Below are 18,821 nucleotides of genomic sequence, written 5' to 3'. Positions count from 1 at the left end.
ACATTGTGACACTGAGAAACCTCTTGGTGACCATTTTGACCCAGCAAGGCCCCATGGAACCAAGGATTCCTTGTTAAACTGTGTGGCCTCATGGAACCATGAGCCACTGTGGCACAGCATGGCCACGTGGAGCCAAGGGGCCACTGTGACACTGTGGATCCGAGGAGACCATCATGTCTAAGGAGCCTCATGGAACCACGAGTCCATCATCACACTGTGGGGCCCTGTGGAACCAAGGGGACCACAGTGACTTTGTGGGGCCTCATGGAACAATGGAGACTATTCTGACACTTTGGGACCCACTGGAACCAAGGGGCCATTACAGCATGGAAGGGCCTCATGGAATCAAGGGGACTCCAGTGAACACTGTGGGTCTCCTTGGGATGAAGAGTCCAATGGAACCAAGGATACCATTGTGACACTCTGAGGCCTCATGGGACCAAAGGTCCATTGTGACACAGCAGGGCCTCATGGAACCATGAAGGCCATTTTTACACCTTGAGGCCTTGTAGAACCAAATAGCCATTGCGGCACTTGAGAGCCTTGTGGAGCCAAGGGGACCACAGTGACACTGTGAGGCTCAGTGAAACCAATGGTCTGTTGTTACACTGCAAGGCCTTCTGGAATTATGGAGACCAATGTGACACCAAAGGCCTCACTGAAACAAGGGGCCATTGTGACCATACAAGGCCTGATGGAAGCAAGGAACCATTGTGACACTATGGAGTGTTGGCAGGCTAAGGGGCAGTTGTAACGCTGTGTGGCACCATGGAACAAAGGAGTCCATTGTGACACTACAGGGCCCCATGGAACTAAGGCTTTGTGGAACAGTGCTGTAACACATGGAACCAAAGTTCATGGTGACACTGCAGGTCCTCGTGGAATCCTGGAGGCCGCTGTGACACTTTGAGGCCTCATTGAATCAAGGGGCTCTGCAGGGCCTCATGGAACCAAGGACACCCTTCTGACATTGTGAATCCCCATAAAACCAAGGATCCAGTGTGACACCATGGAACCAAGGAGAATGTTGTTGGCTGTTGTTGGCAGTACAAAAGCTCTTTGAATCAAAAGTCCATTGTGACATTGTGGGGCCTCATTGAAGCATGGAGACCATTATGACATTTCAAGACCCACAGGAACCAAGGGGCCACTGTGACATACCAAGGTCTTGTATAACCAAAGCAGCCACAGTGACACTGCAAGGTCTCATGGAAGCAAGGGCCACTGTGTCACTGTGGGTCCCCATGGAAGCAAGTGGCCAGTGTAACACATCCAGGCCTGGTGGAACCAATGGGCCATTGTGGCAATGCACAGTCCCAAGGAAACAAGGAAACCATTTTGACACTGCAAGGCCTCATGGAAGCAAGCGGCCAGTGTGCCACTGTGGAGCCAAGGAGACCATTGTTATATCACTGGGCCTCATGGAAACAAAGATGTCTTTTGATCCTACAGGGCCTCATGGAACCAAGGGGCCATTGTGATGCTGCAGGGCCCCAAGGATCCAAGAACATGGAACAAACCTGGCTAGCTGGGCCTCCTGGGGGCTGCCTGACTGGTCCTGCTGGCCTTGGCATGTTGAGTGTCACTTCTCATCAGTCCCTGAAACCCTGGAGTTCTGTGCTCTCCTTCCTGCGGGAAAGAACTGTTCTTGTCCTCCAGGGGTTCATGGCCGAAATTGGGATTCCTCCTCCAAATGTGATTATATCCAAGGATTATTCCCACATGTTACCTGCCAGGAAAGACAGCTCTGGCTGGCCTTGGCCTTTTGGGACCTGCCTCTCACCTGCCTTGAAAACACTGGGGGCTGTGCTTTTCTTCCCATGGAAAAAAAAAATAAAACCATCTTTCAAGTCCAGGCCTCCATGGCCCAATACGGGAATGCACCTCCAAAATTCCTTATATCCAAGGATAGCTCCTAGACAAAAGCTGCCAGGACTGTTTATGTTCCCTTTGTTTCCTGAGGGCCATCTCTCATCTGCCTTTGAAACACTGAGGCTCTGTACTCTCCTTCCTATGGAAAAGAACTGTCCTTCTCATCCTGATGCCCCTTGACAAAAGTGGGGTTTGGCCTCCCAAATTTTGTCTCTCCAAGGACTCTTCCCTGACAACAGGTCTGGCTGGCCTTGGCCTCCTTGGGGCCACCTCTTATCAGCCTTTGAAACACTGGGGCTCTGCCCTTTCCTTCCTATGGAGAACTGTCATTCAAGTCCAGGAACCCATGGCTGAAATGGAATTCCACCCCCAAAACTCGCTGAATATCTAAGGGTTACTGTAGGACAAAAACTGCTAGGACAGACAGGTCTGGCTGGCCTTGGACTCTGGTGACTGCTTCTCATCTGCCTTCAAACCCTGGGGTTCTGTGGTTTCCTTCCCATAGAAAAGAACTGCCCTACTTGTCCAGGTGCTCTTGGCCTCAGGCACTTGACCACTCTATAGGGATGTTGGGAAGGATGAATGTTTGACAAGAAAGTCTCACAGCTATGTGTGCTTGGCAGAAAGAATTTTGAATGTAGAATCTGAAAACGGAATATAAATGAAAGCAAGTTTTGATACAAAAGAAAAGAATTACAGAGCCAGTCTTACTGGATAGCTAAGAAGGCAAAGCATATGTTAGTTAGAAGGGGTTTTTATGACTTAGTGCAAAGGATAAGCCCACCTCAAACAACGTTTTTACCAAGCAGAAAGACAGCACAGGCAAACAAGTCAGCAAATTTTGCAAGCAGAAAAAAATTTCAGAATTTTCCACTGCAAGAAAACTGGAAAGCAACTTCTAGCTTAAACAGTAATGTACTAACTTTTAGGGATTGGAGAATAGTAACATGAATATGGTAATTACATAAGTTATGATGGGCTATAGGCAAAAGTTATGGTATAGATTTGTTCTTCTGTATTAGGATGCTCCGCAAGGAAAGTATATAATGCATTGTAACCAAAGCTAAAGGGTCTTCAGGCTTGTCTGAAGATGGAGCTGACAGCTGCAGGCACAGGCTCTGTCACCTGTGACCCTAGACTTCTGTAATGTCTTGGATATAATAAACTGCATTTTGAAGAGCCATCTGGAGTCCCGCATCCTTCATTCCATCTCTTACTCTATGGAAACTCATGGAGCCATGGGTCAGTTGTGACAATGCGGGTCCAAGGACACCACGGTGACACTAAAGAACCTCTTGGAACCAAGGGGCCATTGTAACACTGTGGTGCCTCATGGAATCAAGGAAACCATTGTGAAACTTGGGGGCCCCAAGGAGCCAAGGGTCCATGGTGACCTTGTGCAGCCCGTAGTGTCATAGAGGAGCCACTGTGACACAGCGAGGGTGTATGGAGCCGAGGGGCCATGGTGACAAATCAGGGCTTTGTGGAACCAGGAAGCCGTTGAGACATTGCAAGGCCTCATGGGAGTACAGGGCCATTGTGACACTACAGAAGCAAGGGAACATTGTGACACTCCAGGGCCTCACATGGAACCAAGGAGACCATTGTGACACTGTGTGATCCCATGAAACCAAGGGAACATGGGGTAGGTCTGGCTGGCTGGGCCTCCTGGGGACCACCTGACAGGTCCACCTGACCTTGGCATGTCGACGGCTGCTTCTCATCTGCCTCTGAAACACTGGGGTTCTGGGCTTTCCCTCCTAATGAAAAGAACTCTTCTTCCTGTCTAGGCACCCATGGCCAAAATGGAGATTCCACTTCCAAAAATGCCTTGCATGCAAGGATAAGCCCTAGATGAAAGGTGCCAGGAGAGACAGGTCTGGCTGGCTTGGCCTAAGGGTGGCCAATCTCTTCTTATTCCAGATAACTTGGACTTCACGCTTTTTTCTCCTGAAGGAAAAAACCATCCATCTTGACCATGTGCCCATGGCCAAAATTGGTATTCCACCTCCAAAAGTCCATACATCCAAGGACTGCTCCCAAGTGAAAGCTGCCAGGACAGACAGGTCTGTCCTCTTGGAGAGGTCTTGGCCTCTTGGGGGCTGCATCTCACCTGCTTTCCAAACACTAGGGCTTGGTGCTTTCCTTCCAATGGAAAATAACTGTCCTTCTTCTCAAGGTGTCCATGGTCAAAATTGAGATTTCTCCTCCCAAATTCCATATATCCAAGAATTCCTCCAAGACAAAAGTTGCCAGGACAATCGAATCTGGCTGTCTTGGCCTCCCAGGAGCCACCTCTCTCCTCATCTGCTTTGAAACACTTGGGCTCGCTGCTTTCCTTGCTTTGGAGAAGAACCGTCCTTCTTATCTACACAGAAATGGCCAAAATTGGGGCTCCACCTCCCAAAATTCCCTATATCCAAGGGTTGATTTCAGACAAAAGCTACCAGGATAGAAAGTCTGGCTAGCTTAGGCCTCTGATGGCCGCCTTTTATCTGCCTTTCAAACACCAGTGTTCCGTGCTTTCCTTCCTATGGAGAAGAACCGTCCTTCTCCTCTGGGTGTCCATGTCTGAAATTGGGATTCCACCTCTAAAGTTCTCTATATATAAGGGTTGGTCCCAGACAAAATCTGCCAGTACCGTCAAGTCTGGCTGGCCTTGGCCTCTGGTGGCTGCCCCTGAAACACTGGAGCTGTGTTCTTTCCTTCCCATGGAGATCCCTGGGACACTGTGGGGACCTCATGGAACCAAGGGGATCATTGTGGCACCACTGGAGCCCATGAAACCAAGGGGATCATTGTGGCACCACTGGAGCCCATGGAACCAAGGGGCCATGGTGACACAATGGGGCTTCATGGAACCCAGAGACCATTGTGACCCTTCAGGGCCTCCTGTCACCAAGGGGGCATTGGGACACCTCAGGGTCTCATGGAAGCAAGGGACCATTGGGACACTGTGGGGCCCCATGGAACCGAGGGAACATGGAACAGCTCTGGCTGGCTTGGCCTCCCAGGGGCCACCTCACAGGTCTGGCTGATGTGGGGATGTCATGGGCTGCCTCTCATCAGCTGAGAGTACTGGGGCTCTGTGTTTTCATTGTTACGGAAAAGAATCAACTGACTTTTCAGATACCCATTGCCAAAATAGGTACATTTGCAAAAATTTTCCTCTATGCAAGGGTATCTTTCAGAAAAAAATGCTTACTCTGGCTTGCCTTGGCCCCTGGTGGTCATCTCGTATCTACCTCTGAAACACTGGGGCTCTCTTCTTTCATTCCTATGGAAAAGAACCAGCATTCTTCTCCAGGGACCATGGCCAAAATTAGAATTTGGCCTCCCAAATTCCATATATCCAAGGATTGCTCCTAGACAAAAAAAAAAAAAACCAGGACAAACAGGTCAGACTGGCTCTGTCCTCTGGTGATTTTCTTAGACTATGAGCTGAATGTTTTCATTTGGAAACACCTTGCAGAGGGCACAGAGATCACTTAATAAGGGATTTTGAGGTCTTGGGCATATGACCACTACATATGGACAAAGGAGCTCTGTGCTCTGTGCTGTTGTGGTGGTTCTGCATCATGGAAGTGATGTCTTCAGAGAAGCTGCAAGCAGCTTCCTCTGTGTCTTGCAAAAAAATCAATCAGTAATTAGCTTTGAGAATTGACCATCTGTTCAACTACTAAGGAAACTGTGCACGCCTCTGCGAAGACACATGTTAAAGATGAGAAAGCCTGGGAGGGTCTCTTTCCCTTCTGGCTGGCAAAGAGGTAACAAGGATGACCCGGCCCTGTCTCAGCCAGGCCTGGCCGGGCGGCTCCTGCCGTGGGGCCGGGCCGCTTCCCAGGGACCCCACTAGGCCCCATCGGCTGCCGGGCAGGGCAGGGGAGGCCACGGGGCCGAGGCCGGGCCGGGCCATGGCTGCAGTTGTGACCATCTGGGCACTGCTGAGCCCTGCCCCACCGCCAGCCCGGGCCCAGCCAGGATCCGCCGGGCCCCAGGAGCAGCCCCGGGCCAGGCCGGCTCGGCCAAGATTCTGCCACCGTTGGGGTTCATCCGCAAGCCCCGGGCAAGGGGAGGAGAAGCCATCAGCCCCTGGCGGTGCTGCTGCTGTGTTCTGGCCTGGCTGCTGAGATCCTGGCCCTCCCCACAGCACGGCCCATCCTGACACAGCCCCAGCGCAGCCAGTGCTGAAACGTCCATTATGAAACAGCTCTGGCCGCAAGCACCGAGCCCAGCCGGGGTCACAGAACCATCTGCAGGCTCCGGGTGAGATAATGAACTCTTTCAGTTCTTCCATTCTCCCTCGAGTGAGAGAAAAGGACAAAGTGCAGGCACATAGAGGAGCAACAAGAAGATGCCGGGGTCAGTGAAGAGGAAGTTGAGTCCCAGATGGGAGGGATGAGGAGATGCCTTGATCTTGGGGCTGAAATCCTCTTGTAAAACTATGGAGAAGGATGTAATTGATACATCAGACTTTCTTTTTCCTTATAATGCATTGAAAAGTACGGGGAGATGACTTGTTCAGAATTGCCTCTGTGGCAGCAGCTCTCTGGCCACAGAGAGAAACAACTTTCCCCGGCATCATGGTGGGAAAGTCTGTAAGAAGATCAAAGAAAAGAATGAGAAACAATTCTTATCTTCACTAGCTGAACCTAGTATTGTGAACATGTGGAATTATGTTATGGAGATTTACCAATGGGTTGTTTCTTAAATAGCCAAAGGTGATGGTATTTGGATTGGAGGACCAATTAGGACCACCTGTAGCGAACTAGCCTATAAAAGTATAGGTTTCTTAATAAAGATTATTGTCAGCCTTCTGTGAATCATGGAGTCAAAGTCTATTAATACCTGGCCGTGGGCCCTTGATGTGAAAGGCCCCCATGCTAATGTAAGCAAATGCTGAAGTAGCTGTGATCCCATGAGAAGTTTGAACAAGGAAAGAGAGTAGAGTGATGAGACCCTGTGCCCTCAGGGATAGAAGAAGATCTCTGTTCCCAGAGATGAAGAGGATTTCAGAAATAATGAAGAGAACCTTGCTCTTAAACAGTTCATCTTTAAACAAACACCCCATAAGTTGACATGGCCCATAAACACAGCTGGGGGAAAAGATGTGAAAAAATGGGAGGGACTTCACAATTGCAGATTTTCTGGATGGCTGCTATTCATGGAAATTGAGAGCCATGAGAGAACAGTTTTCTTATGGAAAAGTCTCCATAGCATGAAAGAGAGACTCCTCTCCCTAAAGGAAATGAAGAAAACTATTCTAGAGGTGGTAAACTGACTGGAAATTTTAGGTTTTGTCTCCTTATATTGTTAATAAGAAAGAAAAGGTTGTAGGGAGAGGAGAAGTGTTCTCAAAGTTTTCTGATTCTGATTTCAATTTTTCTTTTAATTGCTAGTATTAACATTGCGTTACCCCCTTTAAATACTCTTTCTTTTAGTTACAGTTATGAGTTTTTCTTTATACCCTTCAGAAGTTTTGAGCCTACTTTGCCTTCCTCCAAATCCTACCACACAGCAGATACTGAGTAAGTGTATTCTAGTGAGTGTACCGGTAATTAGCCAACACTGAACCCACCACACTAATTAAAACATTTGCAAAGAAATCTCAAAAAATACTACAAAAAACTTCCTGATGAACTGCTCCAGACAAGAGGGAAATCAAGGCAGAGCCATGGTTTGTCAGGACTTGCTTGATCCTAATGGGGCCTGTAATGCATTTGGAGATGAGCCCTGGAACCTCAGGGCCTGAGAGGAGATTGCACAAACCTTTCCAGGAGTCAAAGTCAGAAGAAAACCCCAAAATGTCTCAAGGCATGAATGGGTCCCACTGAGGTCCATCCCCTACACAGGCTCCACATGGACTTACAGGAGGAGAGAATTATAGGCCAGGATGGCACAAAAACCTCTTGGACACTCAATGTGGAAAGGAAAATCCAAAGTACCTTCGAAACCTTTAGTATCTCAAAGCATTAATGACCCCCACTGAGTGTCAGTACACAGCTCTCAAGGGACTCATTAAAGCAGATAATTGGGGCCATGATTGTACAAAGTTCTAACAGAGTCTGTATCAAACTGGAAATACCAAGTACCTTAAAATAACTGAAGTACCCTGAAGCATAAATGGCCCACTAAGTGTCATTACAGATTAAGGCTCTCAAGGGAGTCATTAAAGGAGACATTAGAGGCTGGAACTGCACAATCTTTTTCATAGTCTGTATCAAAAGGGAAACACCAAGTAGTTTATAAAACTGAAGTACCCTTAAGTATTAATGAGCCCCACTGAGTGCTGTTACTGACAAAGCCTCTCCAGGGACTAATTACAGCAGATAATTGGAGGCCATGATTATTGCAGAAACCTCTTAGAGACTCCAAGGCAAAAGCCAAACCTGAAGTCCTTTGAAAAACCTGCAATCCCTGCAGGGTGAATAAAGGAGCCCCCAGAGCCATTCCTGACCCAGGTTCCCCATGGACTCCTTCCAGCAGATCTGTGAGGACATTGGATGTGGGCTAGGGGAGGATGCTGAGGGCAGGACAAGGGGATGACAGTGCCCAGCCTGGCTGGGGCTGTGCCAGGAGGCCCCAGTGCCTCAGGACAAGGTGTCTCCTCACAGCCCTTGGTGGCACAGACCCTACAGCTCTGCCCCAGGGCACCAAGACTTGGCTTCTCTTTGTCCCCACCTGTCATCACTGACTCCAGCTCTCTGCTCTGCCTGGGGCCTGGGGACATTTTCTCAGTCATTAACCTCAGTGGGACCCATTAAAAGTCCAAGAAAGTTTGGGGTTGGATTCTGCCTTGAAGTTCTCGAGAGGTTTCTTCAGCTCCCTCTCAGGGACTCATGTTCAGGGCCTGAGCACAAAGCCCCACAGGCTCATTAAAGTCCTTGTGCTGTGTCTGTGCTGCTGAGCTGGGCTGGGCTCCTGGCACAGAGGCAGCTCCTGGTAACCAAGAAGAGCTTCAAAAGCACATTTCTCTTGATGAGCAGCTCTTCTGCCAGCCCAGCAGGGCTGGGGCACTGCCTGCAGCCAGCCCGGGCACAGCACAGAGGCACAGAGAGCTTCAATCAGTCAGGGCTGGGAAGGTGCTGAGAAGTGCCTGGGGCACAATCACTGCCAGCCCTTGGCACAGGAACCTCTGGCTGCAGGACAATGCAGCTGCAGCTCCTGGAGCCATCTCCAAAAGCTGGAACATCCCAATGCCTACAGACCCTGTGAGGACATTCTCTGATTGTCTCTTGTGCAGAGCAGCCAGGGGTGCCCAGGGCTGTCGTGCAGAGCAGGGTCCTGCAGCCCAGGGCGCTGTGCTGGGGCAGGGACTCTGCTGCCTGCCAGGGACAGCTCTCAGCCAGCCCTGGCAGCTGCTCCCAGCACTGGGGGACAAGGTCTGGGTGGGAGGAGACAGCTGGTAAGGCTTGGAAATGTTCTCCTTGTGTGGGGAGGATGCTGCTTTGTTCAGGACTGCTCCCAGCATTGCATTTGACTGCAGAACATTTCCAAGTAGATTTTACAGGGAGCATAATGAAGCAGGGTCTGCAGAACAGGGAAAATCCTGCTTTTTTTAATCGACTGGTCTAGGTTGGAAATTGCACATAGATATTCATCACTCAGTTGCCGTTGGAAAATTAAATTCTCTGTGATCTGAATAAACCAGGCAGTAACAGCAATCAGCACAGGAACCCAAAGGCAGCATCATTGTTGCTTTTCCAGCTTCCTCAGGGTTGCTCTGGCATTGCCATCAGAGGCTGCAGAGCCAGAGCTGCCCCTGGGCAGTGCCTGAGCTGGGAGGGGTCTGCAGGGCAGAGCTGAGCCCCCAGGGCTGGGCTGCGCTTTGGCAGCACTGGCAGGGCCCAGCCCTGGGCACAGGGAAGCAGCCGCTGGCAGGGACAGCTCCAGGCAGCAGAGCCCTGGGCAGGCAGAAGGGGGAAAGTGACCCCAGGCTGTGCTGGGATATTTCAAGTTCTCTCCAAACCCAACTATTCCATGGTTACTTTTTTTACAGATCTCCATGCCAAGACACCATAGGAAATGTCCAACAGCAGCTCCATCAGGCACTTCCTCCTGCTGGCACTGGCCGACACGCGGCAGCTGCAGCTCCTGCACTTCTGCCTCTTGCTGGGCATCTCCCTGGCTGCCCTCCTGGGCAACGGCCTCATCATCAGCGCCGTAGCCTGCGGCCACCACCTGCACACGCCCATGTTCTTCTTCCTGCTCAACCTGGCCCTCACTGACCTGGGCTCCATCTGCACCACTATCCCCAAAGCCATGCACAATTTTCTCTGGGACACCAGGAACATCTCCTACACTGGATGTGCTGCACAGGCCTTTCTGATTTTCTTCTTCCTTGGATCAGAGTTTTCCCTCCTGACCATCATGTGCTACGACCGCTACGTGTCCATCTGCAAACCCCTGCACTACGGGACCCTCCTGGGCAGCAGAGCTTGTGCCCACATGGCAGCAGCTGCCTGGGCCAGTGCCTTTCTCAATGCTCTCATGCACACAGCCAATACATTTTCCCTTCCCCTGTGCCATGGCAATGCCCTGGGCCAGTTCTTCTGTGAAATCCCCCAGATCCTCAAGCTCTCCTGCTCCAAATCCTACTTTAGGGAAGTTGGGCTCATTGTTGTTACTGCTTGTTTAGGATTTGGATGTTTTGTGTTCATTGTTTTCTCCTATGTGCAGATCTTCAGGGCTGTGCTGAGGATCCCCTCTGAGCAGGGATGGCACAAAGCCTTTTCCACCTGCCTCCCTCACCTATTTGTGGTCTCCCTGTTCCTCAGCACTGCCACATTTGCTCACCTGAAGCCCCCCTCCATCTCCTCTCCATCCTTGGATCTTTCAGTTTCAGTTCTATACTCGGTGGTGCCTCCAGCCCTGAACCCCCTCATCTACAGCCTGAGGAACCAGGAGCTCAAGATTGCAATGAGGAGACTGATGACTGGATGCTTTCAGGAACATTAAACTGCTGGCAAAGTTCTGCAAATCAGTTGTAATCAAAGTCACCTGTCATACATGGTTGGTTTAGATGTGGGGCATTTTTTCCTTTGTTTTAGTTTTTCATGCTATCTACAAAGAAATGTCATTGTTTGTGCCGTTTCTCATTTTGTTTCTCTTCAACTTCCCTATGGCTACAGAGTGAGTACTCCTGGTGTATGTATAGAAACTAGAGGATCTCCCAGCAGAGTTTTGTGCAGAGATGCCCTTTTGTTGCCTTCTCTGGACCTGCAGCAGCAATGTCTGTGTGCAGAGCTGGGGGCGGATCAGTGCTGGCCCAGCAGCTGTGCCCAGCAGCAGCAGCAGCACTTGGTGTTGCCAGTGCTGCTGCTGTGGCCCTGCCTCGCTGCCCTGGTGGCCCTGGTGTTGCTGCAGGGCCTGAGTGCTCTCGGGGCCGGGCACAGCCCTGGGGGTGGCAGTGCCGGGGCTGCAGCAGGGACAGGCCATGGGCACTGCTGGGGCAGCGCTGACGCCTCAGGCCAGGGCCTGGGGGCTCCAGGCTCCTTGTCCAGGCTCTCTCAAGAACACGGCCAGGCCAATGCTCAGCACAGAAAAGCCCCGTGAGCAGCCCCAGGCTGGCCGTGGGCAGGCTGGGGGCAAACAGCATGGCTGGGGCTCTGCAAGGGCACTGGGCAGACGGGAAGGAGCAGCAGAGCATGGGCTGATCCATCCCCAGTGCGCTGCACAGCCCAGGGCAGCGTCCCAGAGCATCCTCATGGAGCTGCCAACAACATCCCCCCTCTGCAGCCCTGGCCTCTCCCCCAGCTCACACAGGTGCCCCATCCTTGCAGGCACAGACACGGCAGCACTGGCTCAGCAGCCCCTGTTTGCATTGCACACAGCAGGGGGAGCACCCCCATGCTGTTGGTGTGGGGACATGAACCTGAGGGAGCACAAATGCCATCAGCCCCTGGGGCCAGCAAGGGCTGGGGGACACCAGGGAAACCACTCAGCTTTGTCCTGGCCTCTGCAGTCAGCCAGAAAGTTTGTTCCCATCAGCTGGGAATTTCCTGTCCCACTGCAGATGCTGTTTCTCAGAGCCAGAGCTGCCTGGTAGCAACTCCCAAACTGCACTGAGCATTTCCTTTTCTTTACCTTTGCTTTCGTTACTTTTTCCTGCAACCAATTTGTTCTTTTTGCTCATCACAGGGCGCTTAGAACTGGACACAGCACTCGAGGTGGTGGCCAACCAGTGCAGAGCACAGGGGAAGAATCCCTGCCCTGCTCCTTCTGGCCACACTATTCCTGATCCAGGCCAGGAGCCATTGGCCTTCTTGCCCACCTGGGCACACTGCTGCCTCATGTCCAGCCTGCTGTCCATCAGTCCCTGCAGGTCCCTTTCTGCCTGGCCGCTCTCCAGCCACTCTGTCTCCCACCTGTAGCACTGCAGGGATTGTTGTGGCCAAAGTGTAGGACCTGGCACTTGGACTTGTTAAACCTGACCTTGTTGGATTTGGCCCTGGATCCAGGCTGTCCAGGGCCCTGTGCAGAGCCCCCCTACCCTCCAGCAGATCAACACTCCCAAACAACTTGGTATTACATGGTTCCTGGATGCCCCAGAGTGTCCAAATGGTCTCCATGAGTCCATGAAGCCTCCCAGTGTCACAATGTCCCTTTGGTTCCATGGGACCCCTTGGTGTCACAAAGGTCCTTGTATCCATGGGCCCTGCAGTGTCATAATCGCCCTTGGTCCCCCAAGGCCCTGCAGTGTCACAATGGATCCTTGATTCCATGAGGTCTGGCAGTGCAGCAATGCTCTCCTTGGTTCCACAGTGTCATAAGGGCCTCTTGGTCCCAAGAGCCACCACGGTGTCCAACATGTTTCCTTCATTCCAGGAGTCCCTGAGGAGCAGCACTAGCCCCTTGGTTCCATGGGGCCGTGCAGTGTCACAATGGCCCCATCATGACACCAGGTCCTTCTCTGTCACAATGCTCTGCATGGTTCCACAAGGCCCTGCAGGGTCACAGAGGCCTCTTGGCTCCATGAAGCCTCAGAGTGCCACAAGGAATTCCTTGGTGCTGCAACGTCACAATGGAGCCCTGGTGGCACAAGATCCTGCAGTATCACCAGAGACCCTTGGTTCCATGGGGCACCAGAGTGTCACAATTGTTCCCGCAGTTCCCAGAGTCCTTGCAATGGAGCAATAGCCCCTTGATTCCATTGTCCCTAGGGTCTCCCAGGGGTCTGCTTGATTCCACAGTGTCACAGTGGCCCCTTGCACTCTTTCTTTAAATAGAATATTTCTAGTTTGAATACACTACAGAAATCTGTTGTATCTTCCACAAAAGATTTGGAAACTTAATTCAAATGACTCCCAGAGGCTTGCCTGGTTAAGGTGTTCTGAATGTTAATGAGCCCTAGGACACTGAATTCCTGCACTGAAGAGCTGAAGGCTGAACAAACCTCTGCAGCTGTGAAATTCAGCAGCAGCCTCCAAGGTGCTGAGAATGTCAGCAGCCCCCACTGAGGCCATCCCTGCCCAGAGACCGTGGGGGAATGGGCAGACAAGGAGAGCGTCCCTGGGGCTGGGGCAGCACAACTCAGAGGCACCAGGGGCTCCAGCTGGGCAATGGAGTGTGGAATGTGGCTGGGAAAGCCCTGCCTGGGCTGGGCCAAGCAGGACACACAAGCCCTGACTCCCATCCCCCAGATGACTCTCTCAAGGAGCAATTTAAAATTAATTACAATTGTTTGTGTACTCTGAGTTGGATGTACAGGTTAAATACCAACAAGAGATCTTCAAGAGGTTAAACAATAAAACAGCCTTTACTGGCAACTTTAGAGAAAAAGAGAAACTTTGGCAAATCAATCAAAACCACTTGTCAACCTTGAATCAATCAAAAACACTTCTCAAAGCATTACCTTGGTCCATTCAATTTCACAAGCTCTAAGCCTGTTTAATTTTAAGTTAATCAAAATTTGCAAGAGGAGGGAATTAGAAGAAGACACAAAAAGGGAGAAAGAAGAAAAAGATTTTGAGAGGCACACAGACAGCTACCAACTCCTGGATTCCACCTGTGTTCAGATGGAAAATCCAAGAGTAGGTAGGGCCAAGATTTGTGCTTGCTTTGTGGTCAGCCTGAAATACCCCTTGGTTTTGCTGGGCCCTTCCCCCAGGTGGGACTTGGGTTCATTTGGTCTCTCAGGAGCTGGGCTGGGGGCTGCAGAGGTGGCTGTGGAGCATTGCCTGTGCTGTGCCAGGGACTGGTAGGCACTGCTTGGCTGGGATAGAGGCTCTGGGGGGATTGGGGTTCCAGGGCAGGGCAAAGCTGGACCTGCCCCTTCCTCCTCCCTACATGAAATTTTTTCAGCCGACAATCTCCTCCAGTCTTTCACAATTGGGAATATTGGATGTGGAACCCCAATTCTGGCCATGGGCACCTGGACAAGAAGGACAGTTTTTTTTCCATAGAGGCCCAGAGTCTGAAGATCCTCACTAGGCCAAGGTCAGCCAGACTTGTCAGTTATGCCAGATCTTGTCTGAGACCTATTCTTCGATATAAGGAATTTTGGAGGTGGAAGCCCAATCTCAGCCATGGACACCCGGAGAAACAGCACAGGTCTTTCCCATGGGAAGAAGAACATGGAACCTTCCCCAGTGTGTAAGTCTTCCGTAATGTCACAGAAGACTTTGACATCACAGCCTGCTCTGTGATATCATCCAGCCATGCCATGATGTCACAGACTGTCTGAGATGTCCCACAATCCTCTCTATGATGCTGTAGCTGCTCAATGACCTCTCACAACAAACTCTGTGATGTCACAGCCCAATCTGTGACCTCACACAACCCATTCTGTGCAGTCACACATTCCCTTGCTGACATCCCAGCTGCTCTGTGCATCTATGACACAGCCACAGAGGTGCTGCTGTGACACAGCATCCTCCGGGACACCCCACAGCCCCTGCCAGTGCTGAGCCCCTGTGAGCTCTGTCTGAGCCCTGCTGGTGTCCCGGAGGGGCCCTGGCAGTGCCCCAGCCCTGCTGGGCTGTGCACAGGAGCTGCTCCTGGCCAGAGCTGTCTCTCTGCAGCGCTGCCCTTGCCAGGAGCTGCCTCTGGGCCAGGAGCCCGGCCCAGCTCAGCAGCACAGACACAGCACATGGACTTCAATGACTCTCTGGGGCTTTGGTGCTCTTTGCATCAGACTCAGTGCCTCAGTGTGTGCTCAAAGAAATTCTCAAGAACTCAAAATCAGATTCAGAGTCCAAATTCTCTTTAAATGGGACCCACTGAGGGACACAACTCATGTGAAAATGTCCCCTAGTTCCGGGTAGAGCAGAACACTGGAGGCAGTGATGACAGGTGGGGACAAGCAAGGCGAAGGTGTCTCTGATGCTGAGCAAACCTGCGCCTCTGTCCCTGCAGGCTGTCGGCATCCCCCGGCTGCCCCACCTGCCTGGGCCCTTCCTTTGCTGACAGCTCTGCCTCCTGCCTGCCTCTGCCTGCCCACACAAAGCCTTGGGCTGCTCCAGGCTCCTGCTGGGGACATGCTGCACCACAGCCCTGCCCTGGCAGGGAAATTCCTTTATCCTGGTGTCCAGTCTGGGTTTCCTCTGGTGCCTTTGGAAATAATTCTTTCTTTCTCTATCTGTTTTCTACTATGTGAAAAGGATCCACCATTTCTGAAACCACCCTTCAGTCCCTTCCAGGGCTCTCCTCTGCTGTCCTCACTCCCCACCCCACTGAGCACAGGGCTCCCATGTCCCTATCATTTGTCAAGTGCTTGAGGCCAGGAGCACCTGGACAAGAGGGACAGTTCTTTTCTATAGGAAGGAAACCACAGAACCCCAGGGTTTGAAAGCAGATGAGAAGCAGTCACCAGAAGCCAAGGCCAGCCAGACCTGTCTGTCCTAGCAGTTTTTGTCCTACAGTAACCCTTAGATATTCAGCGAGTTTTGGGGGTGGAATTCCATTTCAGCCATGGGTTCCTGGACTGGAATGACAGTTCTCCATGGGAAGGAAAGGGCAGAGCCCCAGTGTTTCAATGGCTGATTAGAGGCAGCCTCAATGAGGCCAAGGCCAGCCAGACCTGTGGTCAGGGAAGAATCCTTGGAAAGACAGAATCTGGGGGGCCAAAGTCCACTTTTGTCTACGGGCATCAGGACAAGAAGGACAGTTCTTTTCTACAGAAAGAAAAGTACAGAGCCTCAGTGTTTCAAAGGCAGATGAGAGCTGGCTCTCAGGAAACCAAGAGAACCTGGACAGACCTGGCAGCTTTTCTCTGGGAGAGATCCTTGGATATAAGGAATTTTGGAGGCTGATTCTCAATTTTGGCCATGGATGCCTGGACTTGAGAGATGTTTTTTTCAATGAGAAGAAAAGCACAGGCCCCCAGGTGTTTTGAAAGCAGATGAGAGGTGGTCCCCAAGAGGCCAAGGCCAGCACAGAGTGGGTTGTGTGAGGTCACAGGTAGGGCTATGAGAGCACAGAGTTTGTTGTGTGAGGTCAATGAGCAGCTACAGCATCACAGAGGGGATTCTGTGACATCACAAAGCAGGCTGTGACATCATGGCATGGCTGGATGGCATCATAGAGCAGGCTGTGAGGTGAAAGTGTGTGCTGTGCCATTACAGAGTAGCAGTATGACATCACAGAGAGGGGTTTGTGACATCACTGAGGGTGTTGTGACATCATACAGCTGTCTGTGACATCATAGGGTAGAATGAGCAGCCACAGAGCAGATCCTGCCATCATAGAGGCTGGCTCTATGACATCAGAGAGTGGGTTGTGACATCACTGGGTGGCTATGTAACATCATAGGACAGGCTGTGACATCACATAGTGACTTTCTGACACCACAGAATCTTCTGTGAAATCACAGTGCAGGTGCATGACATTCCAAGGTGACATCCCAGAGCTGGCACTGTGACAACACAAAGGTGCTGCGTGATGTCCCAGAGTGGGCAGTGACATCACAGATGACTGTGTGACATTGCAAAAGGGCTGTGTGACATCACAGGGGCTGTGTGAGGTCACTGGGGAGGTCACTCTGCCCCGGCCCCCCTCACAGTTCCCCCCAGAGCAGTCCAATCCTGCTCATGCACAGCGGGGTCCCCTGTCCCACTGGGTCCCCCCGGGTCCCCCGGCCCCGCAGCCTCCCCCAGAGGATGTTCCACGAGATCGACCCCAGAGCCTGACACGGGGACGGGGGACGGGGCCCTGGGGGTGGCACAGGGGGACAGGGACCCCCCGGCAGCGTCCCCGTGTCCCCCAGGGCCAGAGCCTGGGCCAGGGCTCCTTCACCCTGTTACGAATGAGGGCTTTAGAGTGCTGAAAAAATCCCCAGCAAGGGATCAGCCAAAACCAGATTGAATATTAAGGGACAGCAGCATCAAGTTCCTTGGCAAGAGTCACTTTGCTCCTGACTGGACACTTCAGGCACACCAAGGAAATAAGGCAGCAACAAAACCAAATCAAATCCTGTCAATCAAACCAGAAATGAACCAAGAACTCTTGCTGGGTATGTGTGAGACACAAGGACAGTGAGGGCAAAATAAAAGGAATATGGGCCAAAAGCTTAACAGGGCTCAAACTTAACAGGACTTAACTTATTCCTTAACTTTAACTGGTACCTTTAACTCCCCAATTTAGCAAAAGAACAGCACTTAACACTATTTAACCTTACTTAAAACCTATGAGTTAGAAATTTAACAGAGGAATTACACTTAACAATCCTTAACTTAGCTAATAAATTAAATTTAACAACTTAGAAAAAGAGCAACTCTTAGCAGCATTTAACTTTGTTTAGACCTCCTTACTTACTGATAACTGGCTATCTGACTGACTCAGCTATCCAAGGCACTCCAACCCCTTAGAGAGCAGCATTTCTGCCACATTGCCCCAGCACAGGCACTCCTGTGTGCACACAGAAACAAAGAGTCAGTGCAAGGCACCTGTGAGAAATTCCCCTGAGGACAGGAAATGCTCCCTGTGGATGCTTTGGCATCTCCCCAGAGGGTGGAGGGTTAAACCTGGAGGAGTGGGGGGATCGGCCCAGGCTCTGTGGTTGTTCAGGATCCCCGAGTGCAGCAAACGGGAGAGTTCCCGGCTGGGAGAGGCCCCACTCAGAGGGAGTCGCTGGCCCAGGAGAGCTCCAAGGGCTCCTTTTGGAGCGCTGTGTGCAGGGCCCCAAGAGAGGGGCTTCAATACAGCAATGGTTCATCCTGGCTGCACTTGGCACCAACAGCTTTCTTTGGCAGTGTGAGAACAGGGATGTTGTGCCACTGAGGGAACAAAAACAGTTCCCAGGGCTGCTCCTAGAGAAACCAGAAGCTGGTTGGGCAGCAGCAGTGCCTGGAGCAGACAGTGTTTGTGATGAGCTGCAGAGGAGCTGAGCCCAGGGGCTGTTGGCCAAGGCCAAGCCCCAGGGAGCATTTCTCAGCTGGCAGGGCGGCCTGAGAAGGGGAGGGGGGAATGCAGCAGCACAGGGCCCATGGAACCAAGGGACGATTGTGACACTGTGTGGCCCTGTGAAACCAAGGGGTCGTTGTGACTCTGTGAGGCCTCATGGAATCATGGAGAGCACTGTGACATTGCTGAGCCTCATGGAACCAAAGGGACAGTACTGACACTGTGTGGCTCCATGGAATGTAGGGATCATTGTGACACTGAGAGGCCCCATCAAACCAAGGGGCAATTGTGACACTGCAAGACCCCATGGAGCCAAAGATCCATTGTGACATTGCAAGACCTCATAGAACCTAATGGAGAGACCATTTGGGCACTGCAGAGCCTCATGGAACCAAGGTCCATTTTGACACTGAGGGAATTCACAGAATCATTGAAACTCATAGACTCATTGGGACAATGTGAGGCCTTATGGAATAAGGAAAGCATTGTGACACTCTGGAGCTCATGGAACCAGTGAGACCATTGTGACCCTGGGGATCCTCACAGAACCAAGAAGACCATTGTGATACCGTGGGGCCTTGTGAAACCAAGAGGCCTTTGTGACACTG

At 51.5% G+C, this 18,821-nt stretch overlaps 1 protein-coding gene across 1 annotated transcript; it reads left to right on the top strand.

Moving 5' to 3' along the window:
• The first annotated feature begins 10,242 nt into the window (after positions 1–10,242).
• On the top strand, positions 10,243–10,830 carry LOC141727816 (olfactory receptor 14J1-like). The gene has a single exon (XM_074534104.1). The coding sequence runs from the start codon at positions 10,243–10,245 to the stop codon at positions 10,828–10,830; it is 588 nt and encodes a 195-aa protein (XP_074390205.1).
• Positions 10,831–18,821: the final 7,991 nt, after the last annotated feature.

This window comes from Zonotrichia albicollis, unplaced genomic scaffold, assembly GCF_047830755.1.
Source record: "Zonotrichia albicollis isolate bZonAlb1 unplaced genomic scaffold, bZonAlb1.hap1 Scaffold_254, whole genome shotgun sequence".
Lineage (NCBI taxonomy): Eukaryota > Metazoa > Chordata > Aves > Passeriformes > Passerellidae > Zonotrichia > Zonotrichia albicollis.
Note: the sequence above shows the minus strand (reverse complement) of the source record. Positions and strands in the feature narration are given on the sequence as shown.

What these genes read in the sequence shown, in the direction of transcription:
- LOC141727816 (XM_074534104.1), top strand. Translation starts at nt 10,243, where the DNA reads ATGTGCTACGACCGCTACGTGTCCATCTGCAAACCCCTGCACTACGGG.